Source organism: Muntiacus reevesi, chromosome 1 (genome assembly GCF_963930625.1).
Source record: "Muntiacus reevesi chromosome 1, mMunRee1.1, whole genome shotgun sequence".
NCBI classification, from domain to species: domain Eukaryota; kingdom Metazoa; phylum Chordata; class Mammalia; order Artiodactyla; family Cervidae; genus Muntiacus; species Muntiacus reevesi.
This window is the reverse complement of record NC_089249.1, coordinates 170,007,504-170,028,958: the sequence shown is the minus strand read 5'-3', so window position 1 is coordinate 170,028,958 and position 21,455 is coordinate 170,007,504. Positions and strand designations below refer to the sequence as shown.

General features: G+C 51.4%; 1 protein-coding gene across 1 annotated transcript in view; it reads right to left on the bottom strand.

Moving 5' to 3' along the window:
* Nucleotides 1-15,263, bottom strand: part of CSMD2 (CUB and Sushi multiple domains 2) — a 677,437-nt gene extending 662,174 nt beyond the window's left edge. The window contains exon 1 of the mRNA XM_065930495.1: nt 15,068-15,263. Coding sequence (XP_065786567.1) covers nt 15,068-15,263 — 196 coding nt within the window. The remainder of the gene's footprint in view (nt 1-15,067) is intronic.
* Nucleotides 15,264-21,455: the final 6,192 nt, after the last annotated feature.

Here is a 21,455-nt window from a genome sequence, read left to right as displayed (position 1 = left end):
CATTCAGTCAGTACTGACTGAGCGTCTACCAGGCTCCAGGCACTGTCCTAGGTGCTGGGGACACCGCGGTGAATAAAGGAACCCAAACCCTTGTCAGTGGGGCACAGCTTCATGTGGACACAAGGCAGGAAAGCTGCATGCTGAGAGCTGGGCAAACACAGAGCTTTGCAGGCGGGACAGCGAAGTTGCAAGTCTAGGAAGCTTTCTGGCAAAGCCTTGGGGCCACACATTGGAAATCAGGGGCCTCGTGTTTCCCAAACTCATCTGATTATGAGGTCTTTTTCTCCCAGGGCACTCATTTAATAGTCCCTATCCCACTTCCTGAAACTCAAGAAACCCTTGGCTAAATGAATGATGCTTCCCCACCTCCCAGAGAACTTCCTGTCTTAGCATCCCTCTTTGCATAACTGGCCCTCTGCCTTGGTTTCCCTGCAGAGTCCCTGACTGCTCACAGGGACCCACAGACTTCCTAAAGGCCCCTCCGCCAGGTTAAGGCCCCTCCCCTGGCAGCTGGGTCCTCCTCCAGCCAGAAACAACCCTGGGCCCCTCGGCTCCACCCTGGGGAGCTTCCTCTCCAGCGTGCCCTGACCCTGATCCTGCCTGCACCTGGCTGCCTGCCTTAGCCCGCCTGCCCTGCCTCTGTCCTAAATGGAAGCTGCCTTCCACCAACAGGCCCCAGGACAATGGCATTCAGGTGTTTTGTGTCCACTCTTCAAATCAGGAATAATAGGAGTTAGTACAGAAGGAAGTCAAGGATGAGACTCCCCTGAGTGTCCTGCTTTCTCACCTAACAAATCAGGGACTGGTAGAAGGACACAGTGAATCAGGAGCTCAGAGCAGCCAGGCCCATCCTGAGCAGCGGGCCTTTTGTCAAGTGCACTAAGCAGTTTAGGAATGGAAAGCAGGCCTGTGGGGCTCGGGTGCTTTCCCAGTCCCTTAGGGGGGCCGCTGAGGCACAACAGCACTAATCTGGTCACATCTGGGGTCCCTGCTCCACCAGGCTCAGCTGAGAGGAAAGGAGTGGGGAAGGGGAGCAGGAAGCCCTTCGTCTATTGATTTCTTGGGCGAGGTCAAAGTCAGGATCATTGCAGAGGAGTGGATGGTTGAAGGCCCATTTCCTGTGGGTTCACCTTCAGGCTGGAACCCAGAGGTTCCAGCTGCATGTTTAGAGGTTCCTAGACAGACTTAATGTGCATAATAATAATAGGAACTTGTTAAAAATGCAGCTTCCACACCATGCTCCAAGGTACTCTGATTCAGAAGATCCGGGGAGGGTCTGAGAAACTACATTTGCAACTGAGTGACCTGGGCTTCCCTTATGGGCTCAGCAAGTAAAGGATCTGCCTGCAATGCAGGCGACTCAGGTTCAATCCCTGGATCGGGAAGATCCTCTGGAGGAGGAAATGGCAACCCACTCTGGTATTCTTGACTGGAGAATCCCACCGACAGAGGAGCCTGCTGGGCTACAGTCCAAAGGGTTGCAGAGGGTCGGACACGACTGAGCACGCATGCATTCATTCACTCATTCATTTGACCTGGGTACAGCAATGGTGAAGCCTGTGGGCTCCTGAATCAGACTACTTTAAATCCAGGCTCTCTTCCTTTCTAGCTATATGATCTTGGGCAAGTAACTTGATCTCCTTAAATCTGTTTTCTCAACTGCAAAATGACTGCTTTCTTTGAAGGGCCACGAGGTTTAGGGAGGGGAGCGTGTAGCTCTCAGCATCTCCCGAGTGCTCCTTAAAGGACCACTTCCAGCTTCCAGGATGGTGGTGCCGATGGACAAAATGATGAGGCAAACGCGACATCTCCCAGTCACAGCTTTCTGCCTCAAGCCTTAGTCTAGACTGTTCCCTCTGCCTAGGACCTCCTACTCTCAGATGGAAAGAAAGTGAAAGTCTGCTTACCCTTGGAGAGCCTGCTTGTACTCCTGGGTGAAGCCTGCCCTGCCGCCCTTCCCCCTCCTATATTCTCTTAGAGTTCCCTGGGCCTTTGGGAACATGTCATTGTCCTTGGGAAAGGCACTTGGTTGTAAATATGCTATTTGTACCCCTGACCCCTGGGCCAGGGCCACTGCACTAAGGGCCCAGTGAATGTTCCAGTGACCCGGTCCACAGGTCTGGAGCAGATGGGAGCAGCTAAAGGCCTTGAAAATCCTCCTTGTTGACAGAGTAGCTGGGCCAAAGTCTGGCTAAAGGGAAGGTCATGGAGACAGAAGGTCCTAGGTGAGGAGGGGGTAGAGGTCAAAGGTCTACCCTTTGAGGGGATGGAGGCAACAAGGTCAAAGGTTAGGAAGAGGCTCAAACTGATGGTGAGGCTAGGGGTGCGGAGGAGAATGACTCTACAAAGAGAGTGAAGAGTCTTGGTGTCAGGAAAGTAACAGGGCTGGGAAAAAAGGAGGGAGCGGGAAAGGAAACGGGCAGGAGATAACTGGAGAGTTTGGAAGAGGAGTCGGGAGGGAACAGAGTAGGCAGAATGACAAAAATGTGCAGGGGCACACATGACTTGGACAAGGCAGAATACAGCAGGTGTCTCCAGGAGATGGGAACGTTGAAATGGCCTGCGATGTCATCCCTAAGCAGGTGGATGAACTATTCTTATTTTCTTTCTTGAAGAAAGCTGTGGGATGTTCTCACTGAGGCAGGATTAACAGAACTGTGATTCACAATCCACAATTTATTACCTGGGCTTCGTGGACTTTGGACAGTCCTAGCAAATGTTTTACCCTCTCTGGGAAGGCGGGGAACAGGGTAGAAAAGATGAGGAAGGCAGAGGATGCCCTCATCTCCTCCTTGCTGACCTCTCCCTGTGGGGCACCAAGACCTGCCTTCCCCAGCAGTGCCCTGGTACCATACCCCACCCTCGTCATCACCGCCTTCCTTTAAGACCTGTGCCAGTCAGCCTAGATGTTACTGCCACACTCCTGCTCCAGACTCCTCATTTGGTTAGCAGACCTCCATGTCACACTGAGCTTCTTCCAGACCTTGAACATGCCTCACTTCCACCCAACCAAGAGCTTGTGCTGGTACATTTCCATGCTGGAATCCTTTCCCCTTCTCTTCATTTGTCTCTGCTCTCTATCCTACAAGTCTCAGCCTAAACATCACTTATTCTAGGAGGTCCCCTTACCCCTTGAGTCTGGATAGTTATTCCTCTTTTTTTGTGTGTGGCAAAACATATATAATGTAAAAGTTACTATGTTTCAAGTGTACAGTTCAGGAGTGCTAACGGCATTCACATCGTGTGTAACCATCACCACCATCCAGCTCCAGAATTCTTCTCACCTTACAAAACTGAAGTTCTTTCCATTAAACAATAACCTCCCCCATTCCTCTCAACCCCTGAACCCCCAGCCCCAGCGACCACCATTTTACTTTCTGTCCTATGGATGGGACTACTCTGGATATTTCATATTAACTGGAATCATAAAGGATTTGTTCTTTTGTAACTGGATAATTCCCTGGTGGCTCAGCTGGTAAAGAATCCACCTGCAATGTGGGAGACCTGGGTTCGATCCCTGGGTCGGGAAGATCCCCTGGAGGAGTGCATGGCAACCCACTCCAGTATTCTTGCCTGGAGAATCCCTATGGACAGAGGAGCCTGGTGGGCTGCAGTCCATGGGGTTGCAAAGAGTCGGACATGACTGAGGGACTAAGCGCAATTTCATTTAACATAATATCTTCAAGGCTCATCCACATTGTAGAATATAGAGTCTCTTCTCTTAAGGCTGAATAATATTCCATTGTATGTAGATGCCAGATTTTGTTTATCCATTCATCCATTAATAGATACGGGTTATCTCCACATTTTGGATATCATGATCAATGCTGCTATGAACATTGGATAGTTGTCTCTCTTATGTTCCCTTATCTTGGAAACTTGTCCGTAGCCTCCAATGCATTCAAAAGCTGAGGCCCAGCACACATGCTTCATAAACACTCCCTGAAGGACTGAGTGAAGCTTCACATTCTCTAAGTGTGGTACACATCGAGTAATTAATTTGTACTTTAACTGGCACCTTCCAAAACACAGGGTCTTGAGCCAAGAGAAAGACCTCCTGTAGGATTTGAGAACCCAGTGTGGACAGGAAGACTCTAGGATTCCTCAAGCCCTCCATACAGAGCACCAGCCCTGTAGGAGGATGGACCCAGGTGGGTCTGCAAGCCCACCCAGACACTCGGCTCATCAGTGCCCCCATATGTCCCAACTTCTGCCTTCCACAAAACACTGCTGGATCTGACTACCTCAAAACGAAGCATCTCTGTCCAAAGAAAACCATCATAAACAAAACAGACAGATGGAAGATTGGGAGAAGTTATTTGGAATCTATAAAGTTGACAAAAGACAATATCTGGAAATATAAAAGAAACTCCTGCAAATCAAACCGAGGTTTTTTAAAATTAAGACAGGAAGTCTAATTAAAGGAATAGGCAAAGAATATGACTAGGCAATTCACAAAAAGAGAAGCTCAAACAACTAACAAGCATATAAGAGATATTCAAATTTGTCATTAGAGAAATGCAAAATAAAACAGTGAGATGGCACTTTAAGCTCATCAGAATGGCAAAAATTAGAAAGGTGGACAGTATTAAGTATTGGTGATGATATGGGAAGATAGAAACTCTTGTGCACTCTTGGCGGAAGTGAGCCCTAGCTCAGCCATTCTGTAAAACATTATGACCGAACAGAGAAAATTAACGTGCTAACTCAGGGATCCCAATTCTCCACTTTGTACAACTCAGTTATTCTCATGCAGGGTCCCAAGAGAGCATGTACAAGGATGTTCTTCAGAACTGCAAGTGTAGCCAGGAGGAGCTATAGCCAAGCCAAGGGTCTATTCCCAGGGGAGTTGATACAGGAAATGTGATGGATGCACAATTCATAACACAGTCAGGACTAGACACATACAAGGAGCAGGGTTAGATCTGTAAAATTATAGTACTAAGTAAATAAATCAAGAAACTGGATGAAATTTACAGTTCACTGTATTTATATAAATTTACATATGCACACAAAGCAACCCTACATATTTTATAAGGATCCATGCATATTTCAAGATATATATAAAATATATTGGGCTTTCCTTGTGGCTCAGCTGGTAAAGAATCCATCTGCAATGCGGGAGACCTGCGTTCAACCCCTGGGTAGAAGGGAAAGGCTATCCACCCCAGTATTCTGGCCTGGAGAATTCCTGGAGAAGTCCATGGGGTCGCAAAGAGTCAGACATGACTGAGCGACTTTCACTTTCACAAAATATATTAGAGTTGGTACTGACTGAGAAAGGCAACAATAGTCTTGGGATCAGGGATAAATGAAGGAAAATTTTTCAAAAAATAAAATCAGACAGGAGCCTTTCATAGACAGATGATCATAAAGTGTCATGATCTGAGGATAGGTCAATTCCATGTTATGCTCAAAAAAAAAAAAAAGAAAAAAGCAGAAAGCAAAAAACCCCCAACTGTTCCTTCCACATGACCAGGAAAACTATCCTTGTAAGCATTTTTCCTCTTTCCATGTTTCTAGGCACAAAGTGTCACAGGAGATGTGAGTCCCAGTGGCTGTCGAACACAAGGAATTTTTCTTGCTAGAATTAAAAGGCCTCGGGGTAAATCTTGTCCCTTGGATGGATGTGTTAGTGAAAATGAAGCTCTAGCAGTCACCTCTCCCAGACTGAGCTCAGGAAAGCTGCCCCAGGGTGGGTGGGTAGGAGACTGCAGTAGATTATCTGATGAGCAGTGGATGGGAATTCCTGTGTCTTCTCTTTCAGTTTCTCAGGATCAGGGCCAGGAAGCTGAGCGAGTCTAGCCTTCTGCACCCACTGCCCCTACCCCCCGACGCACAGCCAGGCAGGCCACCTGCAGAGACAGAGAGACGCACAGCCCTGGATGCCCAGCCAACCTGGCCCCTTGGGAGGATCTCCCACTGGGTGAGGGTTACACTAGTGACCTGTTCAAAAACCTCTGGATCTTTCTTGCTTTGTTGATTAAATAGCTTCCAAGTCCAGCATTGCATAGACATGGTGGGTATTAATATTCTCCTTTTACAGGCAAGGAAGTCAGGCCTAAGAAGGAGAAGTGAGATGGAGAGGCACACCCAAAGTTGAAAAACTAGTTTCCTGACTCTTAGGCCAAATTTCAAGAAGCATATCGGATATTAATATACCAGAACATCTTCCTTCCAGCTGTGAACCTCCCATAGGCCAGCACTTCCAGGACTTCACAAATGACCAGGCCAGGAGAACGGGGCCACACGGGTCCCCGGGAGGAGGGAGGCCATCCTTGAGGTGGCAGTTTTCATGCTAGGAGCTTTCTATTTTATTTTTTAATTTTTATTTTATATTGGAGTATAGTTGATTAACGGTGTTGTGTTAGTTATAGGTGTACAGCAAAGGGATTCAGTTATCCACAGACATGTATCTATTCTTTTTCAAATTCTTTTCCCATTTAGATTATTATAGAATACTCAGCACAGTTCCCTGTGCTATATACAGTAGGTCCTTGTTGGTCATGGATTGAAAACAAATCATTAAACTTTCACCTCCTTTTTGTTGCCGAGTAATGATTCCCAGCTGGCTCAATGGTAAAACAACAACAACAAAAAAAAAAACAAACCCTCCCTGCCAATGCAGGAGATGCAGAGGACGCAGGTTCGATCTCTGGGTCAGGAGGATCTCCTGGCGTAGGAGATGGCAACCCACCCCAGCATTCTTGCCTGGAAAACTTCCTGGACAGAGGAGTCTGGCGGGCTGCAGCCCACCAGTCACAAGGAGTCGGACACGCCTGAGCATGCAGGCGCACAACGCACCAGAAGCCCACACAGCACCGCCAAGCCTCACCCAGCCTCTGAGCCTCTCTCCACCCTTGACCCCCACCCTGGCATGGCGGTGGGGAAGCAGTGAGGGCCAGGAGGTGGTAAGACTCAGGCTGGAATGGAGAGCCAGGTAGCAACCCACATACAAACCTCCTGGGCCCTGAGCCGGCTCTACCCCACTAGCTCATCTCAGAAAGGACCATCAATCATTCCACACAAAATGCCTGCGCATCCTCTGATAATTCACTTGTATCTCAAATGGTCTAACTTTCAAAGTCTCTGCTTTCTCTCTTTCAAGTTACAACTGTCACACTTGCTTTCTTTCAATCAATAAATAGATGTAGCCACTTAATAATGGACCTTATTCTATTTCCTATTTGAAAGCCAAGAAGATGGACACATAATTTTTTGAGGTTTCTAGATTATAATTGCACTTAATTGAGTATAAATGAGACATGGGCAGGGAGCAAGGCTATTTGTGCCGTAATATGAACCCTTATTTTCTGCTCCAGACCACACGGGAGATTCTCAAATAAGTTTCTGGTGCTGTCAGCAATTTAACTATACATACATTATTTTTAGCATCATAGGAGTTCCTTATAACAATGATTTTCAAGGATAAAATTGACATCCCCTAAGAGATCAATTCGGTTTAAAAATTTTCCAACAATAAGAAACAAATACAGAAAAAGTGAAAGGCAGTTTCCAGTGGGGGGAGACCTCTCAAAAAAGGACATCAGAGAGGTGACCCCCTACAGCACCCAGAATTTTGCTTTCTGTGGGTACAGATGCCCCACTAGCTCTGTGGGGAGCACAGTACCCGTCTCTGATGCTGGGTTTGACCTGAGCTGCGCTGGGGCTCCTGCCATGTGCAGCACGTTTCTCTGATAGGGTTCACAGTGGTGGCTACACAGGACCCCCAATTTCTCCCTGTAGAATGACCCCCTAATAGTAGACAGTGGGGTCAGCACCATTTTAGGATCTACACCAAGGTGAAACCAAAGGCTAATGGGGACTTTCTATCTGCTAGAAATTTCAGAGTTCAGGCACATGAGGAGCTGAGGAGTTCTGGGAAGGAAGATGAAGATGCTACGATAATGGGAATCAGGTTAGGTTGTTTCTGGTCCCCTCCTTAATTTCCCATTTCCTCACAATGCCCACCCAATTGGCTATATAATCCCGTTATATCTCTCAGTACTTCCTTCCAATTCACCCAACCCAAGCCACTCCAATACATCCTAGCTCCCCCATCTCACTCCATCCCACCACAACACATTCATTCCACTCTACCACATTTTGATTGTCCCACTACACCCCAATCCAACTCCACCATCCCATCCTATCCCATCCCATCCTAGTCCTTTCTGATTCAATCTTTCCCACTCCACTCTATCCTACCCTAGTCAATTTTCTGAACACTCTATATCTCACCCACTCAATCCCACTTCAAACCATCATATTTTACTCAATCCTATTCCACTTCATTCCACCACCCATCCCAGTCCATCCCAATTCTTTCGCTCTATCCCATCCCAACACATCCCAGTTTACTCCTGATCCTACCACAACTTACTCCTTGCTACTTCACCTCAGTCCATCTCAAATCCTCCTGTTTCTTCAGTCCCACCCCATCATATTCCATTCCATCTGCTCCCCTCCCATCTCCTGCTTGGCCAAAGTTCTCATTTCTTAACAGACACAGGACATGACCATTTTTCATGTCACGTGAAATGACATGAGAAAAGCCAAAGGACCCGGAGATCTAAAAGTTAGGTGTATACTGGGATAGGAGAGGAGGGGAAAAAGATACAGAATCTTACCCTTATTTTTTTCAAACAACTTCCAAAATGCCTAACCTATTGATAGGGAATCAAAAGCATGCTCTAAAAAGAGCATGTAATTCTCAGTATGTCTTGAATCTGTACAGGCTTAAAAAAAAAAAAGCATCTCATCTTTAAAGGTGAGGTATGAACAGGGAGTTGAGCTCTGGAGTCCAGAAAGGAAATAAGCATGAGCTTCATGTTTCTTTAACTTACAAGAACCAGGGAAGAACTTTAAGAAACACACCATCATTTTCTAGTTGAGAATTCCCCACACTGCATAGCCTACCGTTTGCTTTCTGTGGGCCCAAGGGGAAGCCAAATTCTATTCCAAGTCACTGAATCCTGAGACAGTCTCCGTAAGGTGGAAAACTCTGAGACAGCCCTGCATTTGCAGGGTCACCCAGATGTCCCCCTGCTGTCATGGAAAATCTCTGTAGCAGGTAGAGAAGGGAGGTTGGGAAGCCATATCCCAGGTGGACCTAATAGTAAAGAAACCGCCTGCTGATGCTGGAGATATCAAGAGATGCGCGTTCATTCCTGGGTGGGAAGATGCCCTGGAGGAGACCATGGCAACCCCCTTCAGTACTGTTGACTGGAGAATCCCCCTGGACAGGGGAGCCTGGTGGGCTATCCACAGGGTCACAACCAGTGGGATAGGACAGCACACACACCACTAAGAGTGAGCCCAAAGGAGGGCGGTGTCAGTGATGCTCTCCAACCTCTAGGAGGAGCTAGAGAGCCTTGCCTGTCCAGCCCTCTGGGGCTGCGGAGTCAGACTCCACTGATGCACTAGGCACAGTACCACACAGGAAGAGGGATGATGGCCTGGGCTGATGGGTGGATGAGGAGGCCAGGTTCTAACCAGCGTGCTTTATTGGGAGGAGCAAGAAGAAAGACTCTTGCTGATGCGTCTAATGGCGTCCTAGAGTGGTATAGGATCAGACCCGTTTCTCACAATTCTAAGAGGCTGGTGCAGAAAGCAAAAAGGCAGTAGGAGAGCAGCAGAGGTAGTGGCAGCATCTAACATGTAAAACACCAAATGCTAACCACAGGTCCCGCACTGTGACGGGTGCTTTCCATGAATTAAAACGGTGAGTCTTAGAGTCGGGTAGCTCTGAGGTTCAATCTTGTTTCCTCTCCTATTTGCTCTATAACCTTGGCCAAGTTGCTTAATTTCTGAGCCTCAGTCTCTTCAAACATACCACCTGAATTGTTGTGAGAATTGAATAGTAGCGTCTGTAAAGCACTTAGCCAGCACTCAGTAAAAGAGAGTTATTATTAGTAATATGCAGAAGGAACTAGCGCTGTCTCCCACACAGGGATACACGTTCAATGCTTCCCACTCCTCCAAGGCCCTTGCCTTGGAAAAGTCCAAGAGGGCAGTCAGAGAGAGAGAGAGAAACTTGGGCTCCAGAGAGCCTGCCTCTGATCCTTTTCAACAAGTGGTGACTGAGTGTCTGCTCTGTGCTGTGTGTTCACAGAGCCTTAGGGAATAAAGGCGGACACTGTCTCATTAAACAGGAAATTCCAATATGTCCTGATGAGTTTTATGATATAAAGGGTTTTACAGCCTGGGGAGTTGTGAGAGCTCACAGCAGAGTTCAGTCGAGAGGAACCCCAAGGAGCTGCGCTAGAGATGGACTAGCTGCTTGAGAGGCTGGAAGTTTGGGATCCAGGCCTCAAGTGCCAAAGCAGCACAGCATCACTGATGCACAAGCCCAGAGGGAAAGGCAGGACAGAGACAGGCCACCTGTGTGGGAGGCTTCCCGGGCTGTAGTACTTCTCCTTAGACATCAGACAACAGCGTGGCTGCCAGTGAAGGATTCCGGATCAGGCAGCCCTGTGTTCAGTCCCTGGTTGACTGGCTATGTGCAGAAGTTATGTGTCCTCTCTGAACCTATTTTTTCATGGACAAAGGGGGAGAATGATATTGCCAGCCTCACTGGATTGCTGTGAGGGTTGAGTTAACACACACAAGTGCTTGGGTTGCCATCAGGACTCAGAGGACGCTGGCTGTCAGTGTCACTCCCCTGGGTACCCAGACAGTTTTCTCAGCAGGGTGAGCGGAGGAGAATACACAGACTTCCTAGCAGAATCTTTTGTCCTTGGTGTTCTTGTTCCAGGTCCATCTTCTACTCCATGGGCACAATCGATATGTATGTGCTGAGTCTGTTTCATCTCTGGTTTCTAATCCTTTCTGAAATGCAGTGATGACTTGGCCCTTTTGCAGGTGGGCAGCCTGAACCTTGGGGAGGTCTGAAGATCAGCTAGTTCTCTAGCAAGAACATGTGGCTCTGCTGAGCCCTCAGAGTCCCTTAATCCTGCCCGCATGACAATGATGATAAAACAGAGGCAGGTGAGACACCTGAGGTAAGGTGGTGTCACTGAAGCCACCTGCTGGACTCTTCTAGACACACCCAAACCTTGCAGTGTCCAAGCTCTGGCAATCCAGTTCTCTAATGCCTTTCCACATCACCCTAAACAATGCCCACATTGAGCAAAGCTACACTGTCACCAGCCCAAGATATGGTCAACTCTCTCTGCTGTGGTCAGCTTATTTTTTTAAACCATAAACCCACAGCTTAATCACAAATGGAAATTCAAACCCATACATCATTGCCTTTCCAGGGGCGGGGTGGGCCGGGTATATGCTCAGGGCATGTCCTTGCTTTGGTTCTAGAACCTAAGGACCTATCTTATCAATCTGTGACATTGGTTCTGGGGGGAAAGCAGCTGGAGAACAGGTCTTTGTCATCTCATCACTTCTGCAAACCAGCTGGCTTCTTTGATACCTAAAAATCTTGATTTGGCCTTATCAGTCCCTAGAAAACTGTCCACGACAGAAATAGTTTTAAAAATCATCAGCCAATTTAACAACCATCTATCAAGCACCAGTTCCATGCCAGGTCCTGAGCTGGGCGCTGGGGATGCCCGGAGAAATAAAGCACTGGCCCTGTCCTCAGGGAGCTCACAGTTCCACACAAGAGGCAGATAAATAACTACTTTGAATACGATTCCATGGGTATGGCAGGTGCTCCAGTTTTTAAGAGGCAAAGTAGGGAGAATTTTTTTTCTTTTTAAATAACTTGATGTTTGATTTCTTTCAAAGCAATGAAGTGGTTAGCCTGGGAAAAATCAGAACTCTGTAGGCATGTCTCATATTTACGGTTTAACATTGCCTTTATTTTAAATTACTTATTAAGGAAATGTGAAGCATAACAGTCTTTTCAGTGCTCAGAGCTTCTTAATCCACAGCAAAGTAGCTAGGTTTGAGAACAATGGAGAGAATGAAACTGACAGAATGTGATGGTCACCTGTTAAGGATGGATTTGAGGATAATCCTAAGGTTCCTGGCTGGGTAACTGGGAGGCTACAGATACCAGCAGCCTCCATGGGGGATACTGGAGGTTGGGTGTGGAGCTAATGAGTTTCCTTTGGAAGAGAAACATCCAGGTGAAGATGTCCAAGAGTCAGCCGGATATACAGGCTGTCTAGATCCAGAGCTTCCGTGGGCTCGGAAGCCAACAGACATATATCGGGAGAAGCATCTTGGCAGGGGAAATCTGTCTGGAAGCTTCAGAGTGTGGCAGAGGAAGAAATGGGCTGGATGAGCTCACCCAGGGAGGAGTTAGAGGAAATGAGGAAAAGCATAAGAAATGGAACACCGCAGGAAGCCAGATTTTCAGGAGGGGCATAAGTGCTACTATTAGAAACTGGGAAGGAACAGCCAAGAGGTAGGAGAAAAATCAGCCAAGCACGGTGTCCCAGAAGCCCAAGAAGGAGAAATTTTAAAGGGAGTAATCCAAAGTGTTCACGGTCACAGAGAGGTAAAGGAAGAGAAAGGAAAAGTTGATGGGTTTGGCAGTTAGGGTGGTCATCGGTGATCTTTCCCAGAGAGATCCAGTCCTGGGGACAGAAGCCAGACAGCAGGGAGTGAACAGTGGCACAGAAAGTGAGCTCAAGACTGATTCTAAGAGAGCTGACTTGTAAATCAGAAAGAAAGATGGGACGGGAAAGGTCCCATCTGAAAGGTCAACAGGACCAAGAAGCCTGGTTGGCCTGTTTTATGTTAAATTGTTCAGGGGAAACAAAAGGCAGGAGAGTGACTGATGCATTATAAGCAGAGAGACGGCAGGGTTGCAGGGTCTCTAGGGAGGTCGGGGGGGGGGGGGGGGGGGAAGTGTGGGGGCACGGCTGGAAAGGGTCAGGGTCCAAGTTAAAGGCAGATAAGGAGGTTCCCCCTTTCAAATCCCAAACTCATTTCATCCAGTCATCACTGGGCCAAGGAAGGGAGAGAGCCCAGTCCTGAGCGTCTTTTAAAGTCAACAGTGTGAAGAGAACACAAAATAAATGTGCTTCCCTCTAATGTGCCAAATCCTGCCATCATTTGTCACCGAGTCAGTTTCCAAATCTCTGCTGCTCACAAGGCCAACAGCACATCTAAATGCGGGAAGGGTTTAAAAAGAAATGCATTTGGAAGCAGGGGAAGCCAGAGGAGGCCGGCCAGAGAGCAAGCATCCCCTCCCCTAAGCCATTCAACACCACCACCCCCAACTTCTCTGGCGACCCAAGAGCCGCATGCCAACAGTTCTCCAGCACAGGCCAAGAGTGCAAGCTCCGGTGAGTTGGCCTTTTTCTTTCCCTGGGGGCACGGCATGCCCAAAGGGCAGGGACAAATCTAGCCGGAAAAACAGCTGGATCGTATGAAGGGTCATCTCAGGTCTGCCAAGTCAGAGCCGGAGCTGCACCTGGACACACGTCTGAGAGGCCTGACAGCCAGGCAGCAGCCCAGCCATAACCCCACCACTCATGTGGCAAGTCTGGGTGACCAGCGGCGTCGTTGTGAACCGCGCAGCCAGTGGGTGTGGGTGTGCACGAGGGCTGAGCTCCTAGGCGCGCGCGCCGCGGGCGCCCCTCTCTGGGTGTCGGCGGCTATGACTCTTCGGAGAAACTGACAAAGTCCGGTCAAGTAGGGATGGGAGAGCTAGGGCTGGCTCGGGGCGCCCTTCCTCACCAGCAACCCTATCAGTTCGTGCTAAGGAGCTGGCGACACGGTCTGCGGGGACCGGCTCACCAGATGCTGGAGACCAGCGTGGACCAGAGACCTCCCCCGGGAAGGGTCGTACTTTCCAAAAAGGGAGAAGAATCTGGAGGTTAGGATGGCCGAAACCAAGCTTTCAAAGGTTCAATCGGTGGTTAAAAAAATAAATAAATAGAAAACCAACACGGCTCCAGGCCGGAGGCGCCCTCAGTCAAAGCCTGGGCAGCAGGTGTTACGGGTTTTTGTTTTTTGTTTTTACCTCCCCACCGTGGGTGTCAGCCTCCGGGCTAAATGAAAATGCGGCCCCAGGCATCACCGGTTGGACCCGTCCCCACCCGGGGACACAGAACTTTCTAGGCTTTGGCTAGAGCTGAGCCTCAGAGGGGAGCAGGGGCGGAAAGTGGGATGGCACTAGTCGAGGCCAGTGATCCCCACTGGGGACTGGGTTCTCTCGAAGGTCCGCTTGCCTTCCCGGTCCGCAAGCCTCAGCCAGACATCGGCGAAGTTCCGGGATTCGCCGCGCCCGCCAGGTCGGTCCCCCTCCCCGACTCGGTCGCCAGGAGCAGGTCCCGCCGCCCGCGCCGCCGCTGCCGCAGCCCCGGCACTGGGCTGCAGCAGGGCGCGGGAAAGGGCACTTTGGCGCGGAGTGGGAACCGCGGGGAAGGTGGCGGCGCCGAGCCTGGCGACGCCACTCCCTCCCCCGCCCCCGGGCACAGCCCCCGCCCCCGCCCCCGCCGGTCCGTCTATCAGAACCCTCGAGCCCCCACCAGAGTCCTCCGGCTCGGCGAGCTCGGGACCCCCGCCCACCTGACCCCCGCTCCCAGCGCAAAGCGCCGAGGAAGGGGGACACTTGGGGAAGGGGGGAGGCGGCCGCAGTCTCCGGGCGGCTTCGGCGGGGGCGCCGGCTTCCGTGGCGAGAAAATGGGCGGGGGCAGGGAAGGGCAGACCCTGCAGACGCGCGAATGGGGAGGGGGCGCGCCGTTCCTCTCCAGCCCCCCAGGACGGGTGTACCAACCAGGATCGGGAGGCGGGGAGGGCTCCAGGAAAGTTTATCGGGGAAAAGCCTGGCGCCTTGGGGGCTGGGAGGCTGAAGAAACTGAAGCCACGGTCCGGGTGCCCCGCAACGCCGGGCGGGGATGTCTGTCTCCCAAGGCCCCCCACACCAGCCGGATCCGGTCAAGTTGCGGCTGGGCTTGGGGATAGCAGTGAGGGTGAGGGTAGCGCGGAGGACGGCTGAGGATGGGGGTGAACGGGGGGCGACCGAGGCGAGGCTGAGCTGGAGGGTGGGCGTTGAGGGGGGCGGGAGGTTAAGAGGGAGGGCGGAGGAAGGGACAGGGACCGGGTCGGGGATGGGTGGGCTCAGGGCTCGGGTGGGGCGCGTGGCCAGACTTACCCGCGGCGGCCGAGGCGCTGAGCAGCCCCCAGCCCAGCAGCAGCAGCAGAGGCGGCGGCGTCAGCGGCGGCGGCGGCGGCTGGCGGCCCCAGCGGCTCCCGGCGCCCGGCACGAGCGCCGAAATCCCGGCTTCGGCGCGAGCCCTCCCCGCGGGGCAGCCGCAGCGCCCCAGCTCTTGTCCCCGCGAGCGCGGCATGGCGCGGCCGGCAGCGCCGAGGGAGAGGCTCCGCTCGCCGCCGAGGAGAAAGGAGGTCAGGAGAGCTCTGGAGCTTTTTTTTTCTGCTCGGAAAAAATCCCGGTACGAGGGAGCCCTGAGCTTCTGCGGCTGGAATGAACCAAGTGTCCGCCCGGCCGGGGAGAGGCGCGCTGCGCTCTCGGAAATGACTCGCTCCAATCCCGCTTCGCGGGGTTCGCGCCGGGGGGCGGGGGGGTGAATTATCCCCGGATTAATCACTCCCGAGCCGCTTCTCCGCCGCTCCAAATGCTGGGGGTGGAGGCGCAGCAAAGGAGAAAATATTGGGGGGTGGGTGTTCCTGTTCAGCGCCACCTCCACCTCCAGACAAACCACAAATTACATCTAAAGGGTTGTTTATTCCTGTTTGTTTTACAATTGACCAGTTTCTTTTAAGTTCAGTTCTCTCGTCTCCATTTATAAGATCGCCCATTAATACACCTCCCCCCCCATACACACACGCGCGCGCACACACACGGTGATACTGACACAGGCACTCACACACTGGCGCGAGCGCTCGCGCGCGCACACACACACACGCCTCTTCCACGTTTGGAAATTAGAATACTGTCTGAGAAAAGGTAACCAAAGAAGGACGCAGTTCCCCAAGTCACAGCTCTTACGAGCTGATCTTGGGTGGCGGCTTTGAACTTGAAATCTGGGGCGGGGGGCGATGCTTAGCAGCCCCATTGGCAGCAGCCTGCTACCCCATCCCAGGAGAAGGATGTGTGTGCATAGACCCAGAATTAAGAATTGGGGGGCGGGTGGGGAAACCCGTGGGTTCGGCTCCCTACGGTCTTTCCCCTACCCTAAGGCAAAAATCTTGGGCTGGAGGGAAGACTGGGTTTGTCCGCTGGGGGGGGGGGGGGAGGGGGGGAGGGGTGCAGGTGAGCTTGGTAGAAAGCCGGTGCAAGAGTTACTTGTACAATTTATCCTCAAATTAAATAACAGGACCCGGCTTCTTCTCGTTCTTACCCTCCCCCTCCCAGCCTTGGCCCCAGACCCGAGGAGTTTCTCCCCATGGCGTGAGCCCCTCCCCATCTCGTCCGCGCCGCCGCGGCCGCCAGGCCCCGAGGGCTCCGCGCCGGTCCCCACCCCATCCCCCACCCCCACTCGGTCGCCGCCTCCGTCTCGTCTCTCCGAGGCGCCTCCGTCAGTCACGATGGCTCCTTTGCTGTCTACGCCAAACTCTCAGTGAAAGGGAACAGACGCTGCTGGCTGGGGAGTGGGGGGCTGGGGTGGGGGACCAGGAAGGGCAGAGCCTGGGGAGGAGGTCCCCGCCGGCGCGCCAGGTGCAAAGGCAGTAGCCGGTGAGCAGTAGCCTTTGCCCGAGGCCCCCGGGAGAGGCTGCGCTAGGAGCTCTAGGGGGTGGCTAGCCTGAGCTCCAGCATCTGTGAGCCCGGGAGTCCGTCGCCCGCGGTCGGTGGGAATTTCCCGGGAAAGAACGTGGAAAGGGCTTTGGGGCTGACGAGCCGAGTGGGGAAAGCGGCCGGCAGGGCCGGAGGAGTGGATGCTGGCCCTTCTCCTCCACGCAAAACTTGCTCCCCAGAGCCGCGACCTCCCAGCTCGCTCGATGCCCGGCTGCCTCCTCCAGCACACGTCGTTCCGGCTTCCAGTATGAGCTCATCCCGCAGCTGGGGAGCCAGCCCCAGGGGCCCCGGTCCGGTGAGCGTCCTCAGAGTCGCCGGGCCCCTTCCCCACCCCCAAACGCGCTGGCTTTCTCGCTCCTCCCGACGCCGCCTCGCTGGGTGCCAAGAACCGACCGAACTCCCCAGTGAAAGGCCTGCTTTATGTCCCGGGAGCAGCGAGGCGGGGGCTTGTCGCTTCCCATTGTCCAGGCCCAGCCCCCAAAAGAGAGGGCTCAACTCAACCAGCCAAGCCTTGGCCTTCCAGCCTGCGCCAGCGCTGGGGAGAAGGGAGGGACTGGCTGGGCCATAAGAGGGGGTGCTGTTGGTGGGCTCTTCCCTGGGGTGGGGCCGGGAAGCCGTGGCTCCTAAACTTGGGCCTTTTCTCCCGGGGGAGGAGTCCGCTTCCAAAAAAAAAAAAGGAGGGGGAGCTGGCAGAATCCACCCGCATCCCGCAGCTGGTCAGGAGAGTCTGGGCTGTTCTACAATTCTGGGGCTCCAGGCCAGTAGGCTTCCCCCACCCGCTTTTCAGCCCCAGAACTCTGCTGCAACCCACAGCTGATGTTTACCCCAGAAGCCTCCTTGGCAGCGGGACATTTGTCATCCTTCTCGCTGGGGGCAGGAGCACCCTTTTAATCCCTGACACCCGCCCAGCTACCGACTTCCTCTACTATTCCTCCCTCTCTCTGATCTATCTGCATCCACACACATTTCCTGAGGCCTCCTGAGCGCTGGGCCCTGTGCCAGCCTGTACTGTGGGCAATGCAGAGATGCACAGTGTGTGGTCCTGCCTGGGAAGATGTGGGGCAGAGATGGAAAACCCCACCAGCCCATACAGTGGGGGCAGTGCCGATTGCCAGGACCGAAAAGTCACATTCCAGGTTACAGATGGTAACAAAGGTGCATCAAGACAATAAGCTTTTCCTGGCCTTAAGGGATCGTATGGCTAATTTAAGGAGGGAAGTAGGATTTGGGCTGAACCCTGACGCCTGGATAGTGACTTGGGCAAGGTAAAGATTGATTTCCTCAACAGATATTAATTGCGCGTCATTCCATGCCAGACACTGTGCTGTATACACCCGCGTGAACTGTCCCGGGCCTGATGAAGGCAGATGATAAATAATCAGTTATATACAAAGTTACTAATTAAAGATGCTATTTTTAAAAAGGTCATAGTTGCTGTGAAAAAGAATACACAGGGTATACCTTAATAGATAGATGGTCTGGGAAGGCCTCTCTGAGGTGGTGACCTTCAAGATGGGATTGAAAATTAGGCAAAATAGCCATGCAAAGAGTTGGGAAATGGAAGGGCAAGGCCCTGTAAAGGAAGGGGAACCAGGGAAGAGGGCTGGGTCTGGGTCAAGGTGAAGAACGGGGACACCTGTTATTCAGAGATGAGGGGAGGATGAAACCAGAACCAGATCCTGCAGTGTTACAGGGGATGGTGAGGAGACTAGAGTTCAGTTTTAAGCAAGGGGAAGCACAAGGTGAATTCGTTTGCTGGGGATGTTGCCATAATAAAGTACTAAACACGGTGTGGCTGAAACAACAGAAATGTATTGTCTCCAAGTTCTGGAGGCTAGAAGTTAGAGATCAAGGTGTTGACAAGGTTGGCTCCTTTTGAGTCCTCTCTCCTCCACTTGTAGATGGCTGTCTTTCCCCTACATCTTTATACTGTCTTCCCACTGTACATGTGTGTGCATGCTAAGTCACTTCAGTCGTGTCTGACTCTGCGACTCCATGAACTGGTGTCCGCGAGTCTCCTCCATGGGATTCTCCAGGCAAGAATACAGAAGTGGGTTGCCATGCCCTCCTCCAAGGGATCTTCCCGACCCAGGGATCGTACTCACATCTCTTATGTCTCCTGCATTGGCAGGCAGATTCTTTACCACTAGCACCACCTGGGAAGCCCCAAGGAAACCACCTGGGAAGCCCTCTGTACATGTCTATGTCTAAATTTCTTCTTACAAGGACACCAGTCATACTGGGTTAGGCCCCACATTATAGATTTAGTTTTACCTTAATTACCTCTTTAAAGCCCTGTCTCCAAATAGAGTCACATTCTGAGGTCCTGGGGGTTACAGTTTCAACATAGGAAGGGACACAGTTCAGCACATCACAGGAGGGGAGGACTTTTCAGGTGGAGGGAAGAGAGAAAAGGAATGCAAAACAGTCAGAAAATATATTTAAAGAGAGCTCCATTAGGGTGCATGGACTGCTTTATCAAGAAGGAGTCTGCAAAGGTGGATGGCTCTGTAGACCAAAGATGGGGACCCTGGGAACATTTGCAGTCCAAGGGAGAGGCAGGGGTCCAAGAGATAACTCTTCTAGCCTAGGAGAATATGACTCTCAGCCCAGCCTACAGGGCTGGCTCCCTGCCCACACCTCCCAGTCTCTCCAGGAGCCAGAGGCAGCCGTGGGTCAGGGTCTCTCCACAACATCAGGTTGCACAAAAAAAGCCCAATGTGTGTGGTGACTCGTCAAGATAAGTCTCCTTCCTGGCTAAGATCAGAGTTTGTTTCAGAAAGAAAACAAGGCCCAGTGCTCTGGAGAACTCAGCCTGACTCAACTATAGGGGCTGCACCCTTGATGCCCTGCAAGTTTCACTCTGACCTAAGAAGAGGATAAAAGACACTTCTGAAGCCAAGAGACAAAAAAGGAGCAAGTAAATGGATGCCGTAATAATGAAGGCAGAAACAGAGGCCGAGGGGCATTTAGCATGGCAGAGACGGGCTGCAGAGCCAAGACCAGCTCAGAGGAAAAGCCTCCGACCTGAGTGGAGGGTGGGAATTTTTCAATGAGTAGCACACTCACCCAGAAGCTAGTATTTCCCAAGAGTAAAGCTGTCACCGGAGAGATGACAGCTTCCCAAGGAGAGGTGACAGGGTTCAGGAAGAAAGAGCCCAGAACAAACTTGGGGGAGGCTGTGGGCCCCCTTGCAACTAGAAGGGAAATGTGAAAAGGGCCCTTAATCTGGGCCATTCCTCCAGTTCTAGCAAATGTTGGGGCCACCGAATTTGGCATTTCTTGCAGAAAATCTGCAGTGAAACAAAGAAAGGGACAGAACTTGAGCTAATGGCAAAAGAAGTCCAAGTTCCCTCTGCTTGTCAGAGGCCATAATCCACAGGAGAGGGGCTATGCTAGGCTCTCATCCCTACCTGAAGTCCCTCCCATCAGCTACCTTATCACAGCCCCCAGACCTTCACTCAAGCTGCTTCCTCTGGTTGCGATACTGTCCCTTGTCTCACTGTGCAGAGTAGACAGTTCCCAATCGCTGAACTCAAGTGTCACCTCCTTCAGGTAGCTTCTCCTAACCAGCACCCGCCCCCACCAATACACACACTCTCTGCTTACTTAGAAGACCCTTGTTGGATGGTCAGCTAGCAGAACATCATAACTGAATGCCTCCCATTCCATGATATAGAGCAAAGGTTCTCCACTCAGGAGGGTGATTTGGCCCCCTGGGGTCACTGGACAGTGTCTGCAGACATTTGTGTTTGTTACCATTGGAGGATGCTAGGGGGTAGAGATGATGGCCTCTAGGGGGTAGAGATGATGCTAAACATCCACCACCCAGGAATGCTTCCCTCCACTCCAAAGGATGATCTGGCCAAAAATGTCGATTGTGCTGAATTATCACTGAGAAGTGGCTGCCCAGCCAGGACTACATTTTCCCGTCCCCTTTGCAGTTGAGTGCAGTCATAAGACGAGGTTCTAGTCCAAGGAATGTAAGCAGAAGCTGTGTGTGTGTGTCACTGCAAGGCTTATCCCATAAAATCCTCCAACCCTTATTCCTCCATTTGCTGGCTGGACAAAGAGCATCTGGAGGTACCTAGGGGATGGCAGAACCACGAGATGGGAGAAGCCTGGATCCCAAACCACCATGTAGAGGAAAGTCACCCACCAGTTCAGGACATCTGAATTGGACTGTTAGGTGGGAAATGACCTTTAACAGCAAAAAGCCACCAAAATATTGCAGTGTGTTACAGCAGCTAGCAACAACCTCATACATCCCAACATGTTTTTGCTGAAGAATCATGTGCAATTATTTGTTTACTCCTCACTCATCCCTTCATTTGTGCCAGCCACAGACGCTAATCTTAGCATGCCAGGCCCCAGTGCCAGGTGCAGATGAAACAAAAATAAAGAAGGATAAGACATCGCCAGTGGTCCTCGCCCTCAAGGGATGGGTAGTTTATTGAGAAAAGAGTTAAACAGTAAAGTATAAAGACTCTGGGAGAACTGCAGGATGTTATGGAAAAGAGAAGGGCTTCTAGCCCAGCCTGGGGAGAGGGTGAGAAGTGGCACCTTCCAGAATGAAAGCAGTGTGGGCAATTGCGGGGAGGAAGACATGTCGTGTGAAGAATCTGCATGCTCACAGCTGTCCAGGGTGTTGGGGAGAGGGCGGGAGGGGACCCCTGCTCTGCAACTCCCAGTCTCTCTGTACCTGATGGCTTGATGGCCTTCTCATTTGCCACACCCTAGTGGACTGGGAGTTTCCCATGGCAGAAATCTTCTCCTGAGGTCTCCC